Raw genomic sequence first — 20012 nt, 5'->3', positions numbered from 1 at the left:
ATGCTCTTTGAATGGCTGACAATGTTATATTTCTCAACAACAGGGGGCAATCTAGGTCAATGGTACGACAAAAATCCCCCCCACCCATCAAAAACAACCCAGACAAACATTCCCCTCATTAATGTTGGCTTCAGTACATTTTGAAGTGCTTTCAAGCAATTTGTGGATAATATTAATCTAATGCATCGTCTCTGGTGATTGGCGTCAAGTAAAAGAGATCTTTCTGGCTTTCCATCAACAGCCGCGCTTTCATTCATCTTCCAAAAAAAAGAAAAGAAAAAAGGCGAAAATGAAGATGGCTCTGCTCAGAAAAGGAAAAAGATCAAACGTGAGGCAGCGGGAGAAAAAGGAAGATAAAAGTTGTTCGGCTTGTATTGACATGAGCGTCTGAAAGAAAATGAATGTTTCTCACTTTTATCTCGTGTTTGTGTCACTCCCCTGCACCCCCTCTTCCACTCAAGAGACAAAGACGTGGTCACATTTGATATTTCAAACATCTTCATGTGTTACAGAACGATAAGATATTTGTCAGATTTAGGATTTGGATGTACCTTTATAAAAAACACATCTGTCTTTTGGCACGATGTTGTCAGCACTATTACCCCTCCAATTTGCACTAGCATGCCCCCTCCTTTGCTCTGACTAAAATCCAATTTACTGGCTGTCAGCTCAACCCAGTAATCCTCTGCACAGCTGTGTTTGTGGAGGAGCCTCTTAATTTGCTCGTCCTCCACATTTCTAAATGTACCATTGCCATATCTGAAGCTCAATGTTTAGCTTATGTGGCTTATCACCTGTTTATGAAGCAGGTATTAATGCTTTGAGGTCGGGGGTGAGCCCTCTTAAGCTCTGCTCTGGGGAGCAAAGACTGGTAGAACATGGTGCCAGCAATGCCAAGGCTGGGGGTTTGATTCCCAGGGAAAACATATACTGATAAAATATTCCTGAATGCGGAAATGTTCCACAAATCATAATGAAAGCTTGTTTTTGTTTTCTGGTCTCCAGTGTTCCCTTTACAAAAGGCTTCACTACGATGTTGCGCTGCTAAGCGCTACGGGGGAACAGCTTTCGCTGTGAGCCGAGCTGAAATATTGTGTGAAACACGTCAATGAACATTGACCGGAATTTATAGCCTCGGCTGATGTAATCATTAGATGCACCTGAGGCCAGGCTATAAATGGATACGTCACCAGGTGTTGTCAGAAACTCTTTTTTCAGAGCAATTCTGTTTCTGTGTGTTTCACACACCCTGTCAAAACTTTCTTTCCTCTGTTAGGAGTTAGAATCAGTTAGACAGTGTGCAGTGAACTTTGTTCTTTGTTCTCTTTTCTCTTCTGTTTAGAAAATATTATATATATATATATATATATATATATATATATATATATATATATTTAAAAAAAAAGAGATAGAATGACTGAAAGCCGCAAACGGTGCGTGTTCCCCTCTTCTCGCTCTATAGCTGAAGACGACACACATCAGTTTTTGCTGTTTGTTTGGGAGCACGCTACTCTCGCGTTGCAGCAGTGCGGGTGCGAGCACTGCGATTTGCTTTAACAGGCAGAGTGCGTCGTGCTCGCCTCGCTTGCTTCCGGGAGTCAGCACTCTCGAAAAGAAGATCGTTCGTGGGGCTCGTGCATGGTTTTGGCTGAGGAGCAAGAGACGGGTTGATCCCTTTCTCTCACTCTCTCCCCAAACCCAGCTGTTTCTTCACATGATCTCGACGCTTCTCGGATCATGAGGTGGATCGCTATTCTCTTCCCGCCTCCGAGCTTTCCGTCCGCGATAAAAATCTACGGAGGAATTGCTCGATGTTACTCGTGTGGTTGCCAGATTGGTCTGGCCACGCGAAAAAGAGACCCCCAAACGCTCCAAATTAGGGGATAGATTTTATCTTCCAGTCTAAGAAAGGGAACGCCTCATGGGTTCCTTCCCTTCTTTGATAAACCTCCATTAAGAGCTTTTTCGCTCATGGAGAACCCCTAAAAAAAATATATATATATATATATATATATATATATATATATATATATATATATATATTTTTTTTTTATTTATTTTTTTTTCTTCCCGTGTTCACATACCCTCGACGTCATTATATTCGACTGTCGTGGGTGCTGAGGCACGGTGGTATTCAGTGATGCCGCCGGTCGAAGAGACGCTTGCGGGCTATCTCTCGCCGGGCTCGGCATCATCACTTAGAAGCCCTCTCTCCCTCAAAGCCTTGTAGGACAACCTCCACTTTAGTGGGAAGGGCTTATCAAGCAGCAGGTCAGGCTGGTGCTGCTCTGCACACTATGCTGTTCCTCCCAGTTGGGTGTTTTCGCTGTTCCTGCATTTTATTCAGGACTCGAAACACTCGACAACCCCTCAACAGGAAGTGTTAAAATATAATACCCATCTCAGAGATCCTGGCAGCGTGGGAACTTCTGCCGGATATATTATTTTCTGTGGGTCTTATAAGGGCGTCAGGATTTAATTCACTCGCCGCTTTTCCGTGTTTCAACGGCATGTTCTCACTACCGTGAACCGGATTTCTTTTATGTAAAAAAAATATATAACTCAATCTCCTGGTTAAAGGGGCCATGGTATGTGTTCCCCTTCCAGAGAGAGAGTTAGGTTATTACACTAAATACTTCCCGTTTCCCATGGAGGGTGAGGGGTGGCGTCTGGCTTAGATCTTAAAGCTTGAACTACCCGTGGGTGTTCAAGTCCAAGATTATGCCTGTCAAGACGGTCGTGTCTCAAGCCCTACAACTCGTTTGGCTGGTCACCATCGATCTTATGACGCACTTCTATACTTCATTTAGAAGTTCTGCCACAACATGGAAAGTTCCTGATGTTCACTTCCAGGGGCAAAGTCTTCCAGGGTCAGGTTCTTTCTCTCAGCCTAGCCCTTTTTACCCGCACATTCACAATGCATGATGTAGCGCTGGCTCCTTGCGACTCCGGGGCATCTGCATTCTGAATTATGTAGACAACTGGCTGATCCTAGCGCAGTTCCAGGAACTGGCAGTTCAGCACAGGGACATCGTCTCAGCTCATCTGTTTCTCTGGGGTTGAGGCTCAACGCCAAGAAAAGCGTCCTCTCTCCCACTCAGAACACTGTCTATCGGGGCATCGTATGGAGTTCAATCTCAATGCGGGCATAACTGTCTCCCGCTAGTATTGAGTCCATTTAGATCACCCTGAGCAAAGTCAGGCTAGGTCAAGGTTGCACTGTTATCAGTATCAATGATTTCCAGGTCTCAGGGCGAAGGCGTCCACAGTGATCCCTCTGGACCTTCTGCTCACCGTTTTTGTTGTGGCCAAAAGCCAGGGGATTTCTTCCAAGGGCCAAAACCCCTAGGCTAAATAGGGTTACGCGCCTCAGGCTTCGTTCCCTTTCTATATGGTTCAGACCCCGGTTCTCTGCCTTGGGTCCCACTCTAGGTGCGTCTTGTTGTCGCAGGCTGCTAACAACAGACGCCTCCCTGATGGGCGAGGTAGCGGCCTTAAGTTGTCGTCCAGCTTAAGGGGATAGGAGGGTCGTCAGCTCGGCTGTCACAGTCACTGTCTCGGGTTGATGGCTGTATTTCTGGCCCTGAAATACCTCCTCCTGAGGCTGCCATGTCTTGGTGCGGGTGGACAATGCAGCGGTAGCCTCTTACATAAATAATCAAGGAGACCCACGTTCTTGTCAGCTGTATTTCTGACACGTTGGGTTCTCCTTAGGGCCCAGGGCAAGCTCCTGTCACTCAGGTCAGTTATATCCCTGGATGCCCGTATATGGGAGCAGATTTACGGTCCAGACAGAAAATACCAACGGGGGAGTTAAGAACTCCACCCTAAGGTAGTAGTTGCCCAGAGTTCGTCAGCAAGGGTTTTTGCCTCTTACTGATAGCACCGCGCTGGCCGAACAGGGCTTGGTTCTCGGAGCTAATCTCTTCTGTGGAAAGAACTGTCAGCGGGCACTTGCCTCGCCACTGCCGGGTTCTATGTGGCTTCCACTTCGGTTTGCCATGCCTTGGTGGGCGGGGTGCCCTCTAAGAGGCATCCTTGCTAGGACCTCTTCATAGGGTAAGACCCCCCTTTTTAAAACCTCTAGAGTCAGCGTTTGGTAGACTTCTGACTCTCAAGATGGTTTTTCATATGGCAATTACGTCTCTAAGGAGACTTGGGTACCTACAGGCTCTGTCTCTTTTGCCGGCCTGTTTTGAGTTGCCCCAGGTAGGACCAAGAGCATTCTTTGCACCCTCACCCTGACTACCTGCCCAAGGTGCCTTTCTCGACCCTTGGCCAGTCATTCTCTAAGCCTTCTGCTCCCTGCCGTTTGTAATGCTGGAGCAGCTAAAGACTACTCAGACTTTGTCCAGTCTGTGCCCTTCAGAATTATGTCCACCGCATTTGCTAGTGGCGTACAGTCAGGGCAGCAGTTCTTCACTTTGGAGCCGTGACTGGGTTGTCACTTTGGGTGAGGGACCTTACTGCCCGGGCCTACGAGGCGCGCGTTCAAGCTTCGCCAGTAGGTTTTAGGGCGCACTCTTCCAGAGGGCTCTCCTCCTCTAAAGCCTTGGCTAGAGGTCTCCCTCTGCAGCAAGTTTGTGGTGCGGCAGGTTGGTCCTCTCCGCGCACATTCATTAAACTTTTATAGTTTGGATGTTCTTGCCACTCTTGGCTCTTACGCCCTTGAGTTGACACCGAACAAGTTTGTGGTGCGGCAGGTTGGCACTCTCCGCACACACTAATCACATTTTATGGTTTAGATGCTTTGCTACTCCGGACTATTATGTCCTTGAGTCGACATCTCAGCCCATGCCTAAACAAGTTTGTGATGCGGCAGGCTGGTCCTCTCCGCTCACATTCATCAGTTTTTATGACAAGTTTGTGTTGCGATAGGGTTCTCTTCGCACACATTCATCGAACTTTATGGGTTAGATGCTTTGCTACTCTGGGCTCTTATGCCCTTGAGTCGACATCTCAGCTCATGCCTGAACAAGTTTGTGGTGCGGCAGGCTGGTCCTCTCCGCTCACATTCATCAGTTTTTATGACGAGTTTGTGTTGCGATAGGGTTCTCTTCGCACACATTCATCGAACTTTGTGGGTTAGATGCTTTGCTACTCTGGGCTCTTATGCCCTTGAGTCGACATCTCAGCTCATGCCTGAACAAGTTTGTGATGCGGCAGACTGGTCCTCTCCGCACACATTCATCAAAAAATTAATGGTTTAGATGTTTATGCTACTCCGGGCTCTTATGCCCTTGAGTCGACATCTCAAGCTCATGTCTGAGACCTCTCGCGTTTTTGTGAGTACACTGCACAACCGAAGGGGTCCGGACAGCCTCAAGTGCGGCGGCGTGGGTATTGCGTTCCCCGTAGTGCTTAGCAGCACAACATCGTAGCGAAGCCTTTTGTAAAGGGAACGTCTCGGGTTACATGTGTAACCCTTGTTCCCTGAAAAAGGCGGAACGAGATGTTGCGCTGCTTTGCCGCACTGGGACGTCCCAGGACTGCTCTTCAAAAAGAAGTATCTGAAGACACCTGGTGACGTATCCATTTATAGCCTGGCCTCAGGTGCATCTAATGATTACATCAGCCGAGGCTATAAATTCTGGTCAATGTTCATTGACGTGTTTCACAGAATATTTCAGCTCGGCTCACAGCGAAAGCTGTTCCCCCGTAGCGCTTAGCAGCGCAACATCTCGTTCCGCCTTTTTCAGGGAACAAGGGTTACACATGTAACCCGAGACGTTTTCACTTGTTACTAAACTTAGGCCACATCCACACTTATACCATTTTGTTTGAAAATGCATCTTTTTGTCTTTGTTTTGGCCTTCCGTCCACACTGAGATAGTGTTTTTTTTCCTCCCTTTTTCTCCCCAATTCCCAATGCGTAGCCTCAATCCGGGTGGCAGAGGACGAATCTCAGTTGCCTCGGCATCTGAGAACGTCAATCTGCGCATCTTATCACGTGGCTTGTTGAGCTATTCCCTATTCTTAAAACGCTGTTTTCAAAAGGATCCTGATTAATGTGGATGTAGCCTTAACAAACATGGTATTACTGCTAGAAGCAGGGACGGTTTATGACTTGCAAAGTCTATGGGGTCAATTATCTCCAAGGGCCCCCCTGTTAGTTGTTCATGTCCAAACGTTGTTGATGACGTTGGCCGGGTGGGAGGTGGGGGGTTGGTTGGGGGTTCGTTGTTCATGCCCAAAAGGGTTTTCAATCGGGGGGGGGGGTTTCAAACTAGATTGCGCAGCCTTAAAGCCAAGGGCACCTCCAGACAGTCAAGGGCCCCTGGGCACTGGCCCCATTGGCCCGGTCGGTAATCCATCCTTGACTATTATCATTATCTGTATTTGTTACTCTAACAAAATTATTTGTATCTATTTGGAATACTGATAGAACCGGATGTGGGCGTGTATTTAACCAGAAGTGATTTAAATGTAATTTTAAAATGATACTCTCAGTAAATTGGATTTTAGTCAGAGCAAAGGAGGGGGCATGCTAGTGCAAATTGGAGGGGTAATAGTGCTGACAGATGTGTTTTTTATAAAGGTAAAACCAGGAGAAACCAAAGTTAAAAACACATTCCACAGTTAATGTAGCCTACATATCCAGCTTCATCTGGTGAGAAAAAATTAAGAATATATCAATAATGTAATTAAATAGTAATAATTATTATTAGGTTATAATTATTATTGTTATTATTAATTACAATAATAATAATATATAAATAGGCCTATCAGAGGTTTCTGTATCTAATATATGCCTCTGATTTTGGCAGAAACTATGGTTACCATGGTGCATTTCTGTAAAGTAATTAAACATGGCTTGGGTCCTTAAAGAGCGCACCTCTTTACAACAATCCACATTATTTGAAGTAGGCTAATCATTTATGTCTGTAACACAAATCGTTCTGAAGTTGAATTCTTAGGGTTAGGGGTTTGTTAAAATCATTAACCCTTATAGCCTGTTTACGCATCCATTTATGCTACGCAACGCAACAGCTTGAGGCTGTCTACACTGGATGTGTCAACACAAACATTCTAAACAGCTTACTTGTAATCTTGGCAGTAGCAGTGCAAAATGGAACAGGACACCCGTTTACTGTCGGCACAATGGATACGCCACAATGGACGCTTTCAGTGTAGACAGCACCATTGATTATAAAGGGGTTCAATTGGTGTAGAGAGGGTGTTAGGTCACATCCGCACTAAAACGCACAGTTTAAAACAAGGTATGTGGTACTAGAGGATGTTTTTGAAAGCCTATGTTTTCGGTAGAGAAAAACACAGTTCCAGTGTGGATGAGAAGCGTAAACATGGCAAAATCAATGTGTTTTCAACCAAAAACGTATTAGACCACGTCCACAACAATACATTTTTGCTTGAAAACTGCGTTTTTAGTTTCCTAACTTCATCGTTTTCCAAAGTATGCTGTAATGGAGAGCATTTTCAAAAGTATGCATTTTCAATGGAGAAAATCGCCATTCCAGAGTGGATGAGAGGAGTAAACATCTAAATCAATGTGTTTTTCAACCGAAAGTGCGGTAGTGTGGACATGGCCTTGGTATGAACAATAGTAATAGTGATGCTTGCCTTAGCAATCACCAATTATTATAACAAGCCAGTAGAGAATTGTTGATAACTCGATGACTTTGAGTATCTTTAAGTCTGTTTTTAAATAATGCATAATAGAGGGTTGTTTATGTAGCTTAAAATAATGGTGCCTTTTAGTCCTTTCCTTAAGTCTAAAGAAGAAAAAGTTAACAAGCAAAAAAGAAGATTCATAGAAAAATATAAAAAGTCTCAAACTTGGCCACGAGCTGCTTGTGATATCATAAGGCAGTCGGTGCAGTGAGTGTGGGTTGTGGCTCACGATAGAACAGTAATTTATAGAGACAGTGTCAGTGCCACCGAGCAGCAATGCACCATCTCTAGCACAGGAGATAAAAGTCACTGCCAACTTGTGGGAGCCACAGTATCCACCCTGCCTGCCTTCCAGCACGCCACTCTCAGACCATTTGCATTTCCAGTGGACGGTCCGCATCTCATGAATGATAATGAGGGAGGGTTTTTTTTTCTTGTACCGACCCTGCAGTTACTGTGGGATTGTCCGTATGCACCTACCTCAGCCCTCCCCACATGTCTGTGATATGAAAATGAGTGCGAATGATAAGCCCTCAGAGGCTGGGTCGGATCCAACAATTAATCCTGGCATTTATGAGAACAAAATTTGCCTATGCCTACCAGTACATGAATAAATGTATATCTATTCCATATAGTGACAGGGTTATTACAGTTCTGAATTTTTTGTTTAGTTTTTAGTTCAATTTGATTTTCAATTTGTTAATTTAGATCCATTTTTGTTAGTTTGCTTTGTAGCTTTCCATGTTTTTAGTTTCAGTTATGTTCATGTGTTGGCTGATTTCTTTTAAACAAACTGAAAAGCTTAAAATTCTCAGGGACATCTAGTGTTATTGCTATCTAGTGGCATTTTCATGTTTCATGAATGTGTGTTGAAAAGATTTCAATTTAGCAAACTTGTTACAGTTTACATAAGGCTGCATATTATAACGTTAGTTAATGCATTATGTATCATTAACTAATGATGAACAATCAATGAACAGCATTTATTAATCTGGCTAAATGTTAATTTACAATATTATTGTTCATAATTAGATCATGTGAGTTAAAAAAGCATGTAGAAAATTATGTCAATTCATGCCAATGTATATAACGTTTAATTAAAAAAATGTAGAAATTAACATTAACCAGGCTGTAAAAGTATTGTTAATTGTTAGTTCATGTTAATTTATAAGTAAGCATATGCATACAACCTTATCGTAAAGTGTTACGTAAAAACAAAAATGTATTTTTTTTGGTTTTTAAGTCAAGAAAATGTATTTTAGTTTAATCCCAGTTTTTTCAATTATTAATTGTTATTTATGTTTTACATTTTTCCAATTGCGATTTTTTATTTTTTTTATTATATTTCTTTAAAAAAAAAAATACAAATAAAAATCTACAAAAAAATAAATAACATGTAGTGTTAATTAACGATAATAACACTGTATGAAAAAACACAAGACAGATTTCCATGAATTATTATTCTGTAAATTCTGGGCATCAGCCCTTGGCAGTGTAGTTCAACCTCTCAGCTGCCTTTCAACCTCCTCCGTACTGAAGGAACTTAACATGCACTCTATAAATAGCTGGGTAAAGATTTCTTTATAGAGTATTCTGAGTCATCCTGAGCCAATTGTGTGCATCAGAGACACTTGGGAACGTGAGCCAGGATGTGTGGGCATGCAGTGACGGGGAGGGCATGTGGGTGGTGATGAGATCATCAAAACTTGTCTGGCCCTTAAGACCCCAAAGAGAGGAGGGTACTCACCGCATGTGCGTAGGTGCTGTAGGTGCTGAAGGGCAGGGCGATGGCAGGGTTGAAGATCCCAAACTGACCCACCATCTGCTGCATGCGACGGATGGTGCGCTCCTTGTCCGTGTCGGCAAACTTGACCACCAGGCTGGATGAGGCACCCTGAGGGAGGAGAGAATCGGAGCCAGTCTGAGGAGAGAGGGCAGGCTGCATTTAACCTCCCGGATTGCAATTGAGACTGCCACACAACACCAAGCAAATCCAACTCAAAATGTACATATTTACTTAGTTCTGTATAACAGTGAAATAACAATGACACTTTAGAATTCAATGGTATGCACTTTAAGCACTTTAACATGTTCTGGTTAAAATAAATTTATTCTGGTTTTTAACCAAAATGTTGGTTTCAGATGGACCACATATGGTGTGGTAAATAAAGGGGATGTGTGTAAAACGTTATCAATGTTAAAATATTTTTTCCTATCCAAGCTTAATATGAAGAGCCATCTAAAACAACTAAGCAATACATAGGTTGATTTCATTGACAAGTGTAAACACTGTGGCTCTTTGACACTTTGAAATCATTCCCTAATTGCTTGTTTAAGCATCCTGACAAGGCAACACTGGCTGAAACAATGGTTTTAGTTTGGAGGTGGGACAATCTGGTTGCTTGACCAATAGAATACAGGGGGAGTGCTTGAGAGAACCTGTATGGAAACAGCCACTATTTTTGCAATACTGCTTGGTAATTCAAGTGGCACAGAAATTACACACTTCACCTTTATGTATTATAAAAACCTTGACTTCTGAAATATATATGTAAATAGGTTATATATCACCATAAGTTCTTCTATAACACATTAACGTTTTTAACTTTCCACCAAACATATGCTGGTTAGATAGATGTATCTTAATGTTATTTATCAGTGCAAATGCCTTTTCACGCCAAATGCACATTTTTGAAAAGAATATGAAATGTCAGAATAATTGTAGAGAGAATTATTTATTTCAGCTCACATTCCCAGTGAGTCAGAAGTTTGCATACACTTTGTTAGTATTTGGTAGCATTGCCTTTAAATTGTTTAACTTGTGTCAAATGTTTTCGGTAGCCTTCCACAAGCTTCTCACAATAAGTTGCTGGAATTTTAGCCCCATTCCTCCTGACAGAACTGGTGTAACTGAGTCAGGTTTGTAGGCCTCCTTACACGCACATGCTTTTTCAGTTCTGCCCACTTATTTTCTATCAGATTGAGGTCAGGGCTTTGTGATGGCCACTCCAATATCTTAACTTTTTTGTCCTTAAGCCATTTTGCCACAACTTCGAAGGTATGCTTGGGGTCATTGTCCAATTGATGACCCATTTGTGACCAAGCTAAAACTTCATAGCTGATGTTTTGAGATGTTGCTTCAAAATATCCACATACATTTCCTTCCTCATGATGCTATCTATTTTGTGAAGTGCACTACTGCCTCCTGCATTAAAGAACCCCTACAACATGATGCTGCCACCCCCATGCTTTACAGTTGAGATGGTGTTCTTTGGCTTGCAAGCCTCACTCTTTTTCCATCAAACATAACAATGGTCATTATGGCCAAACAATTACATTTTTGTTTCATCAGACTAGAGGACATTTCTCCAAAAAGTAATATCTTTGTCCCCATGCACTTGAAAACTGTAGTTTGGCTTTTTTATGGTGGTTTTGGAGCAGTGGCTTCTTCCTTGCTTGGCAGCCTTTCAGGTTATGTCAATATAGGACTCGTTTTACTGTGGATATAGATACTTGTCTACCTGTTTCCTCCAGCATCTTCACAAGGTCTTTTGCTGTTGTTCTGGGATTGATGTTCACTTTTTGCCCCAAAATACGTTCATCTCTAGGAGACAGAATGCATCTCCTTCCTGAGCATTATGATGGCTGCATGATCCCATGGTGTTTATACTTGCGTACAATTGTTTGTACAGATGAATGTGTTACCTTCAGGCATTTGGAAATTGCTCCCAAGTTTGAACCAGACATGTGGAGGTCCTCAATTTTTTTTCTGAGGTCTTGGCTGATTTCTTTGGATTTTCCCATTATGTCAAGCAAAGAGGCACTGAGTTTGAAGGTAGGCCTTAAAATACATCTACAAGTACACCTCCAATTGAATACAATTAGCCAATCAGAAGCAAAGATAACTTAGTGTATGTAAACTTCTGACCCACTGGAATTGTGATATAGTCAATTAAAAATGAAGCAATCTGTCTGTAAAACTTATTTGGAAAAATTACTCATGTCATGCACAGTAGATGTCCTAAACGACTTGCCAAAACTATAGTTCGCTAATATGAAATCTGTGGAGTGGTTAAAAAAAGAGTTTTAATGACTTCAACCTAAGTGTGTGTTAACTTCTGACTTCAACTATATAAGCTTTGGATCACGTGTCAGGAGCAGCTGCAGTTACCGAAGCCAGAGTAACTGGTGGCGCTAAAGCACAGAAAGCTGTTTTGACCACGACTTTAAACACTGAAGTAATTAGAGGAAGAAATCCTGAACCAAAAATTAGGTGCCACCTATTGTAAAGGTGTGAATGTGCTAACAATGATCATTTGTCTCACTTTTAATGTTAAAGGGCCATTCGTCTGCAATTTGTTTCGCTTTATCGCATCTAGTGTGCAAAGGCCTTAATACTGACCCAAGTGATTAAAGTAACAGAGGCATTAATCATTTATTAAATGTCTGTTATTTGGCTTACTGACCACTTTTAAACAACAATTCAGCCTGAAATTGGAAAGAGTAGACCGACTTTTCTTTCGACAAAATCGGTATACGTTGACCAAAATTTCAAAACACTACCCCCAGTGGCCAAAGCGGCAAGTGTTGTAGGGCATATGGGCACATGTGAGCTCCATTTATGTCCAGGAGAGGTCGCCAAAAGCTAGTAGTGAAGCAAGTTGTTTTCAGCTTTACAGGACATTATACAATGAAGAGAAAGGCATATATTTATAGATTCTATGCCCAACCCAAACTAATTGGTTATCTTAACCATTAGTTTAATAAAAAATGTATATTAGAGGGAAAAGTGAAACCTCCAAATAATGCTAGTTATTGATTATTCAGACATAGTTACTGCCTGGCTTTGAATCCTAGTCTCCTACATGGCTGATGCAATGTGCTGCCAATTATGCCAGGTGGAAAGGTAAACACATTCAAACCAATGCAAACATGTCTGATAAGAATGCTGCATGTCAGCTCGTCGGCATACAGTTGCCGATCCTATCGGAAACATCATTCTGATGTCAAGTGTGATCATGTTGAACAATTCAATGTCATAAAATGTTTTCTTTAAAAAAAAAATAAAAACATTCATATCGGTAGATTGACATGAGTAGTTGCAGCATGTTATGTCACTAAGAGGCACATTCAGTTTTACAAATGTATATCAGATTTCATGACACAATAGGATGTAATACTGGTACGGAAATATCAAAAGGATTAACGGAAGAACGTGGGTTTTTTCGAGATTGACAAGGCCACCAATGATCATGTTCTGTCCTTGGAAGTGTGGGTTTCTAAGTCTGGCTCTCTCATTCTCTCCTGTACCGTGGTAATGAAACACCTGCCGTGAGAGCAGCGCTCACATTCATTATGAATCTCTCAATGATTCGATGCTACACTTGACCTTTATCAACCTACGACATCCTCTGCATTGCCGTCTGAAGAAAAAGGCAGAATCGACTGGGGCAAAAATGCCAAAATATGACTGTGATCTGATGTTAGAGAAAGGTTGTGCCTCTGCCAAGATAAGAGAATCTTTGAAAATGATGTGAAAATGTAGATAAGTGGCCACAGTATGGGGCCTATCTGGTGAGGCCACAAGCCATGTCGGCAGAACTGAAGAGCGACTGTGATGTACTTTGCTGAAAAGACCATCTTAGATCACTATGAAGTTCCATGCTGGTCCATCACGCTGGTTAGTGCTAGTTTGGTTCTAGCTTTACTGACAGACCCGCAGGACCCGTGGAACACAAAAGAAGATGTTGTGGAGAGTGTGGTCGGTCGCTCTTTTCAATGCAATTAAAATTAAAAACTATTAGAGCTAATGATCGTAATATTGGTCCAAATACCTCATGCATCTTCCAAGCCTTCTAAAGTCATAAAAACTTTGTGTCTGGAACAGACAACAATTTACTCAGTACATTTACATGCACTTTAAAAGTTTGATTTCATTCGCAAGAAAAAAATAATTTGTGTTTTAAAATGTCATGTAAAAGTTTTAATCCAACTGAAATTGTACCAATTCCATTTTTTGCAAAGTTGGACTAACAGACATAACAAATATGATTGTAGTATTACATAGGCTTTATACAGCATGTATACATTGCCAGGGATACTATCAATGCATTAGGTTACTGTTCATTAGATGTGCTGCATGACTACACAAAATGGACCTTTGCTGGGAATGGATCAGGAATCATATACACAAAGCTTCGGCAAGACTTTCCATGATGCTTATGCTTTCAACTCCATCTCCAAATGAGGGCTTATCTTGTATCTCTTTAGGCTTTTATCAGTGAAGCAGTTAAAAGTTCAAGACATCTGCAGACTGAAAGGAAAACATTTGCTGTGCTTTTGAAAGGACTATAGAGATGAGATATTTTAAAAGTTTGACTATGGATGCATTTGGACCTGCAGCAAGTTTTTTTCCCTGATTAACTTCTTGAGTGGTATTAAGTTGTCTGCGGACTCTAGGCCTATGTTGGCCTTTTAATATTAAAGGGATAATTCACCCAAAAATGACAAATCTGGCATAATTTACTCAGCACAGCGAAATAAGAGAAAATCAATGTCCGTGTTTTTTTTAAAGCTGAAGCTGTGACCAAACCTGCCAGAAAATTCAGAATCTGTTGATGGTATTTGTCCAAACCTTCCTTTACCGTTTGTTTGCTTTTGATTTCAGCCATTCGGCGAATGTCATGGCCAATGGCTCATTGGTCCGGCAGGATATAGGCTGTATGTTTGTATGAGAAAGTGTTAGAGAGAGAGAGAGAGAGAGAGAGAGAGAGAGAGAGAGAGAGAGAGAGAAAGGGAGAGATAGAGTGGTGGTTGATCTGTGAAGTAAAACTCTCATTAAATTTTAAGCCGCCAAGCACCCGGAGGAATTCCCCCAGGCCCGGGGCCCAGTGAAATGGATTCAAGAGAGAGAGTAAAGCTGTGGGAATAAAATGTGCAGCTGTTCTAAAGAGGAAACGAGGAGGAAAAAGAGACCCGGGAATCAAAGAGAAGGCTGTGGACTTTACGAGAAGCTCCGACGTAGGGGACACCTTGTCGATTTTCCTATTCTTGAGGTCTCTGTGTCAATGTGGGACATAAAGGCACTAACTAAGATGTACTTTTTCTGAAATAACTCTACACTTCGGCCTCTGTGCATCAACTCAGTATAACGTAATAAGAACGGATTATCTCGCGCTATCCTCTGACTGGCAACCTGGAAAACCTGCACTGGAAAAGCATGTCATGGATCTAGTCCTAAGACCAAGACCAAGCTGCTTTTTCCCTTGCAGTACACTTATAAAAATGGTATACTTTGTAAATGTAAAAAATTGTAAAGGTTGCGCAAACCATTTCTTTCATATACAGCACAAACATCTAGGGTCACTTATAAAATTCATGTAAATGTAAAGGTTGAACTGGGTTTTTCTGACAATGGTATTTTTCATAAATGTCAGGTTGGGGCAGGGTGTCACATGTTTTCTACATTTTGACATGTTAAACATATCTGTTGGTCAAAATGGTTTGATAAATGTGTATTACATCTTGCATTTTGTGATTTTCATGAATCAGTGTGATGAGGAGGAGGGAGTGGCCGAGCCTTGATGGTGCACATAATGGTTAAAACTTTATGTTTACTGTTCAGCCGGATCCCGCCCCCTCCTTGTCCATCCTTATACTGTTACAGTGGTGCCGAAACCCGGGAGGACTGTAACAGTCTAACAATGTGAAATGAGGATGTGGGAACTGGCTGAACAGTAAACAAAGTTTTCATGTCAAATTTAACTTAAAACAAACATAAACAAACACAGACACACATGCAACATGTCCGCATGCCTGGATCAAGAACTGGCACCTCCGGCTCCCCTTTATCTCGCTCTTCCGCTGATCAAATGAATCAGCGCCGGCCCGGCCACACCCTCCTCCTCGTCACAATCAGTTTTATGTAATCAAGAAACTATTCTTAATTAGAACCTTAATTTTTGTTATGTTAGAGTTTTGGGGGTTACCATTATGGTGAAGACTGGAGCTTGAACTAACGATGAAAACAGGTAGATGTCATATATGAAAATAATTGCTTGCTTCGTTGAGCAATTGCTGTGCTAACCATAGCACAATTACTAACATACACTCTGTAGTGCTTCTAACCAGCATATATTTAGCATGCTAACATTAACTTTCACTAGTTAGAATGTCATAAAGAAATAAAAGAGATGTGTTTGAGTTGCATTGACACGTCTAATTTGGTAGGGTTTACTCAAAGTTGGTTCTTCCTACACAAAGTGTTTGTGCTATAGCAAAGTTACTAACATACACTCTGTAGTGCTTCAAATCAGCATGTATTTAGCATGCTAACATTCACTTTCACTAGTTAGTACATAAAGAAATAAACTAGATTTATTTGAGTTCCATTGGCATGTTTAATTTCATTGGGTTCACTCACATAAAGTAGGTTCTTTCTACATAAAGTGTTTGTGTTGATATTAAATAGTAATTTTAAGTTAAGAAAACTAATTCAATCACATGGAACCACTGTCCATGACTGAATCAAGTTCAACCAAAGAGCTATTGTTTTGATTGTTCAACATAGAAAATAATCTTGACGGTGTTTTCTTTGCTACTATTCAGCGGCACTGCAAAACCGCAACTAAATCAGCAGCGTGAAACATACAGTGCAACCAGAGTAGTGTTCCCAAATAAATGAATCTTATAAGCCAGTTCATTTGAATTTACTCCGCAACCAATGATGAATGAGTTTTGATTCATCAGCATCAAACTGTTGACCACTGTAGCCTAATTGCCTGAACGAAGGACTCTTATGAGTCGGTTCTTTTGAATTTAGTACACCGCAAAACATATACTGTTGCACTTTCTACCAAATGAATGACTTTTATCAACACATTTTTTTTTTGGTGAATAAATAAACTTACTGAACAGAAAGTCATTAATTTCCTCATGTCTGACTAGAAAAAAATAAGAGAATTCATAGTAAATACTGGAAGGTTGTTGATATGTACGTGAACGTGAGGAACCGTCGATATTTTACTTTGGTGTTTATAAAATGGTATAGTTTATAGTGTTTGTGCTTTTCCAACTGTACGCCGAGAAATGTTGAATTCTTTCAGCGTTGTTTAATTGTTGTTGGGCTCCATCCTAGGATGTTTTCTATTCGCTCCGTTCATGCACATGTACACTCTTCAAACACCTGCTAGAACACTGCTAATGTGTTTGCATGGCCACATTAAGCTGTGTTCCTCGGGAGAAACCTGGATGTGTTAAATCACATTCTCTTAATCCTTTATACGGCGTAAGGCAATCTGCGTTTTGGTTTACATAGCGTTTCAGAACTGCGTCTTATATTGGTCATTTTAGAAACTGAGACTACTTTATTAAGGTGGGAAAATATGTTAAAAATGCATGTAAACCACTAGTGTCACATGTTAAATTTCCTCTGAAATTACTCGAGTGTGGTGTAGCCAAACATTAGTCTTATTACAGCAGCATTTTTAGATCAGTATTTTTCTCATATAGCCACACAGTCATGAGGAAATGAAAATACAGCCGAACACATTGCCATTCAATCATAGACAGTGGCAATCGGTTGGAGATACAAACTCTCTTAAACCAAACAGATTGTAATATCAGATAGCAGCAGCAGTTTCATTTTCCTGTATTTATTGAAATACGGACAATCCCTCAAGTATACACTCAGGTGGAAATGAGACAGAAACAGGGGGCCAGGGTTCCTTGATCCCCTGACCTTCTCTTCTCTGGTCCTAATTTTGTCCCTGGTCTTCCGTTACACAAGGTCAACCTGAAGTTTGGCAATTTGCATTACCACATAGCAGTGTCAATTTTTAATTGCGCCATGTCCGAAGCACGGAGAAGGGGAGGGCAGAGGGGGCCAGCGTGTGTGGAATAAAGAACTTGTCAAAACCCAGCATCAAACCTGCTACAACTGTCCCAAACAATTATTTCAAACACACACACACACAAACACACACACACAGTAAAATCTCTTTGAGGGTATTCACTAAGAATGAATTTGCCAGCTAATAGTGCGATTATTTGAACGCTCTGTCTGCGTTGTTTTAGCACACAAATTACTAAATTAATTATGCAAATATGGTAACAGCGCAAACACACTTACAAATGTAGCACTTAATTAGTTATATTTACAGCATGTTTAAGCTGAAAAAGTTACTTTTTAAATACGGTGCAGCCCTATTTCAGCACATTTAACGCCCGGGTCAGCTGGACTGTGGGGGAATAAGAAGCAAAAATACCGCAACTGTTTCGGAAATTCGTTCCTCTAAATTGAAGTGCAAATATGTACTGTATGTATTTGTGCATATGCCTGTTCATGGGCACAGAGTGAGAGGACATTCATGCGTAGACACACGCAGACCACATTTGCATTTGGCCCGAGCTTCCAGAAATTAGTATGTGGCCCTGACCTCTGTTCTTACGGATAAAGAGTGGAAAACACAGAAAGAAGACTGCATGTGTATGTATGCATGTGTGCATGAAGGTAATGCACTGAGAGTGTGACTGTGCTGCACCAGGGGGGATATGAGGCCAATATTAGATGGGACTGATTTTAAGAGTCAAGTACTACTGTGATTTACTGCCCATAAGCATTTCATAAGCAGACTGCATAATACTCACCTATTTAAAATGAATGCACTTTCACATCTTGATTGGACTACTGTAATAACAATGTGGTGTGTATTGTTCTTGGATAGCTAAACAAAGGGCACGTGAGGCTGGTAGGTGTATTACTTTCTTCCATGGAACACTTAAGGAGATGTTAGGCAGAATGTTAGCCTCAGTCACCATTCAGTTTCATTGTATGAAATAACCGAATGACTTTCATGACTTTCAGTTCCGTTAACGGTTTTCAACGTGCAGTCTTCCGCCGAAGTGGATGGAAGAGCGAACAAAAATACTCTGACTGTGTTTCCGGCGCTACCATTCAATGGCACTGCAACACGGCGATTGAAGATTCCCTGTCATATGACTGTCATGAGCTAGTGCTTCTGAAACTACAGAGCAAAAACATAGAGCGACCAGTATAGTCCGATTTCCAAACAAATGACTCATATGAGCCAGTTATTTGTAATCTACAGCGTGAAAACACACAGAGCGACCAGTGTAGTCTGATTCCCAAACATATGACCCTTATAAGCCAGTTCTATTAAATCTACTGAGCGAATCATACAGATGACTCTTATGAGCCAGTTTTTATAGCTGTAATTTAAACATCAGAAAATGTATGACTGGACTGGCTGTGAATTTGATGATTTGCATTTCACTTTCAATGTGGACAGACAAACTAATTGTAAAACTAATGTAAAATTGGTAACTACATGCCTCATGTGATTCTTTGACTGCCAACAGAGGGCGCGGGAGGCTGGTGGGTGTTTTCGTGATGTTTGGTTAGTTCGGCAGAGCTTCTTTTGAAGGGTGCACAGATGGGTGAGAGCTTCATCAAGCCCTGCCTTGAGAAGAACTTCATTATCTCAGCTAAATATCTCACTTCGGTACCTGGGAGCCGTGCAAGTCGTAACCTCTCCCTCTACAACTCCAGACTCAAGGCAATGAAGGCGGAAAAGGTTTTCCATAATCAATTTACCTTCTGAGATGACTATAAACCTTTTCCATTCCTCCCCAATGAGCTTCCTCCTCTGTTCCCCTTTCTCTCCTCCTCTCTCCTTCTCGCTCTCACTCTGGCTCTGTTTTTCTCTTCTCCACTCCCACTCCAGTACATGCCAATGAATAATTCGCCAGTCAATGTGGTGAAAGGTGAGGTAAACAAGTCTATTGCCTAATGTCCCGAGAGGATGAAGGAAGGAGAGAGACAGGAGAGATAGGAAAGGATGTCTGAGAGTGTGAGGTGAGGATTTTGGGCTGTGGTTTACATTTCAATGTCCCTGGATCATTTGCACCTCGGTTGACCCTAAAGGTTATACTGAGAGCTAATCACACCATAGATCTTTGTCTCTCGCTCCTTCTCTGCCCATTTCTCTCTCTTAAAGGAACAGTTGACCAAAAAAATGTATTTACTCACCCTCATGACATTCCAAACCTATATGATTTTCTTTATTTTGTGGAATAGAATCTTTACAGTTCAAAGAGACCAAAAAGGACAAAAAAGCACCAAAGTGGTCCATATGACTTGCATGCTATTTTCCAAATAATTTATTCTACGTTTGCGTCCAGAATTAAAATAAAAATGTTGTGAGGCCTTTGATTACTTCACATTCGAAAAACAAATGTTATTTTGCAGTCAATGGCATTGATAAATCATTTAAAAATCTGGACGTGAACGTGGGATAGATCTAAGCTTTAACGAAAAAATGAAGCTGTAATATCTGTAATGTGAGAATCATCATTGTGCA

The 20012-nt window shown here is 41.4% G+C and overlaps 1 protein-coding gene across 2 annotated transcripts in view; it reads right to left on the bottom strand.

Moving 5' to 3' along the window:
* Positions 1-20012, bottom strand: part of celf5a (cugbp, Elav-like family member 5a) — a 275280-nt gene that overhangs the window by 35187 nt on the left and 220081 nt on the right. For both annotated transcript variants that reach the window (XM_052123558.1, XM_052123559.1), the window contains exon 6: positions 9380-9526. In XM_052123558.1, the coding sequence (XP_051979518.1) occupies positions 9380-9526 (147 nt within the window). The remainder of the gene's footprint in view (positions 1-9379; positions 9527-20012) is intronic.

This window comes from Xyrauchen texanus, chromosome 50 (assembly GCF_025860055.1).
Source record: "Xyrauchen texanus isolate HMW12.3.18 chromosome 50, RBS_HiC_50CHRs, whole genome shotgun sequence".
NCBI classification, from domain to species: domain Eukaryota; kingdom Metazoa; phylum Chordata; class Actinopteri; order Cypriniformes; family Catostomidae; genus Xyrauchen; species Xyrauchen texanus.
Note: the sequence above shows the minus strand (reverse complement) of the source record. Positions and strands in the feature narration are given on the sequence as shown.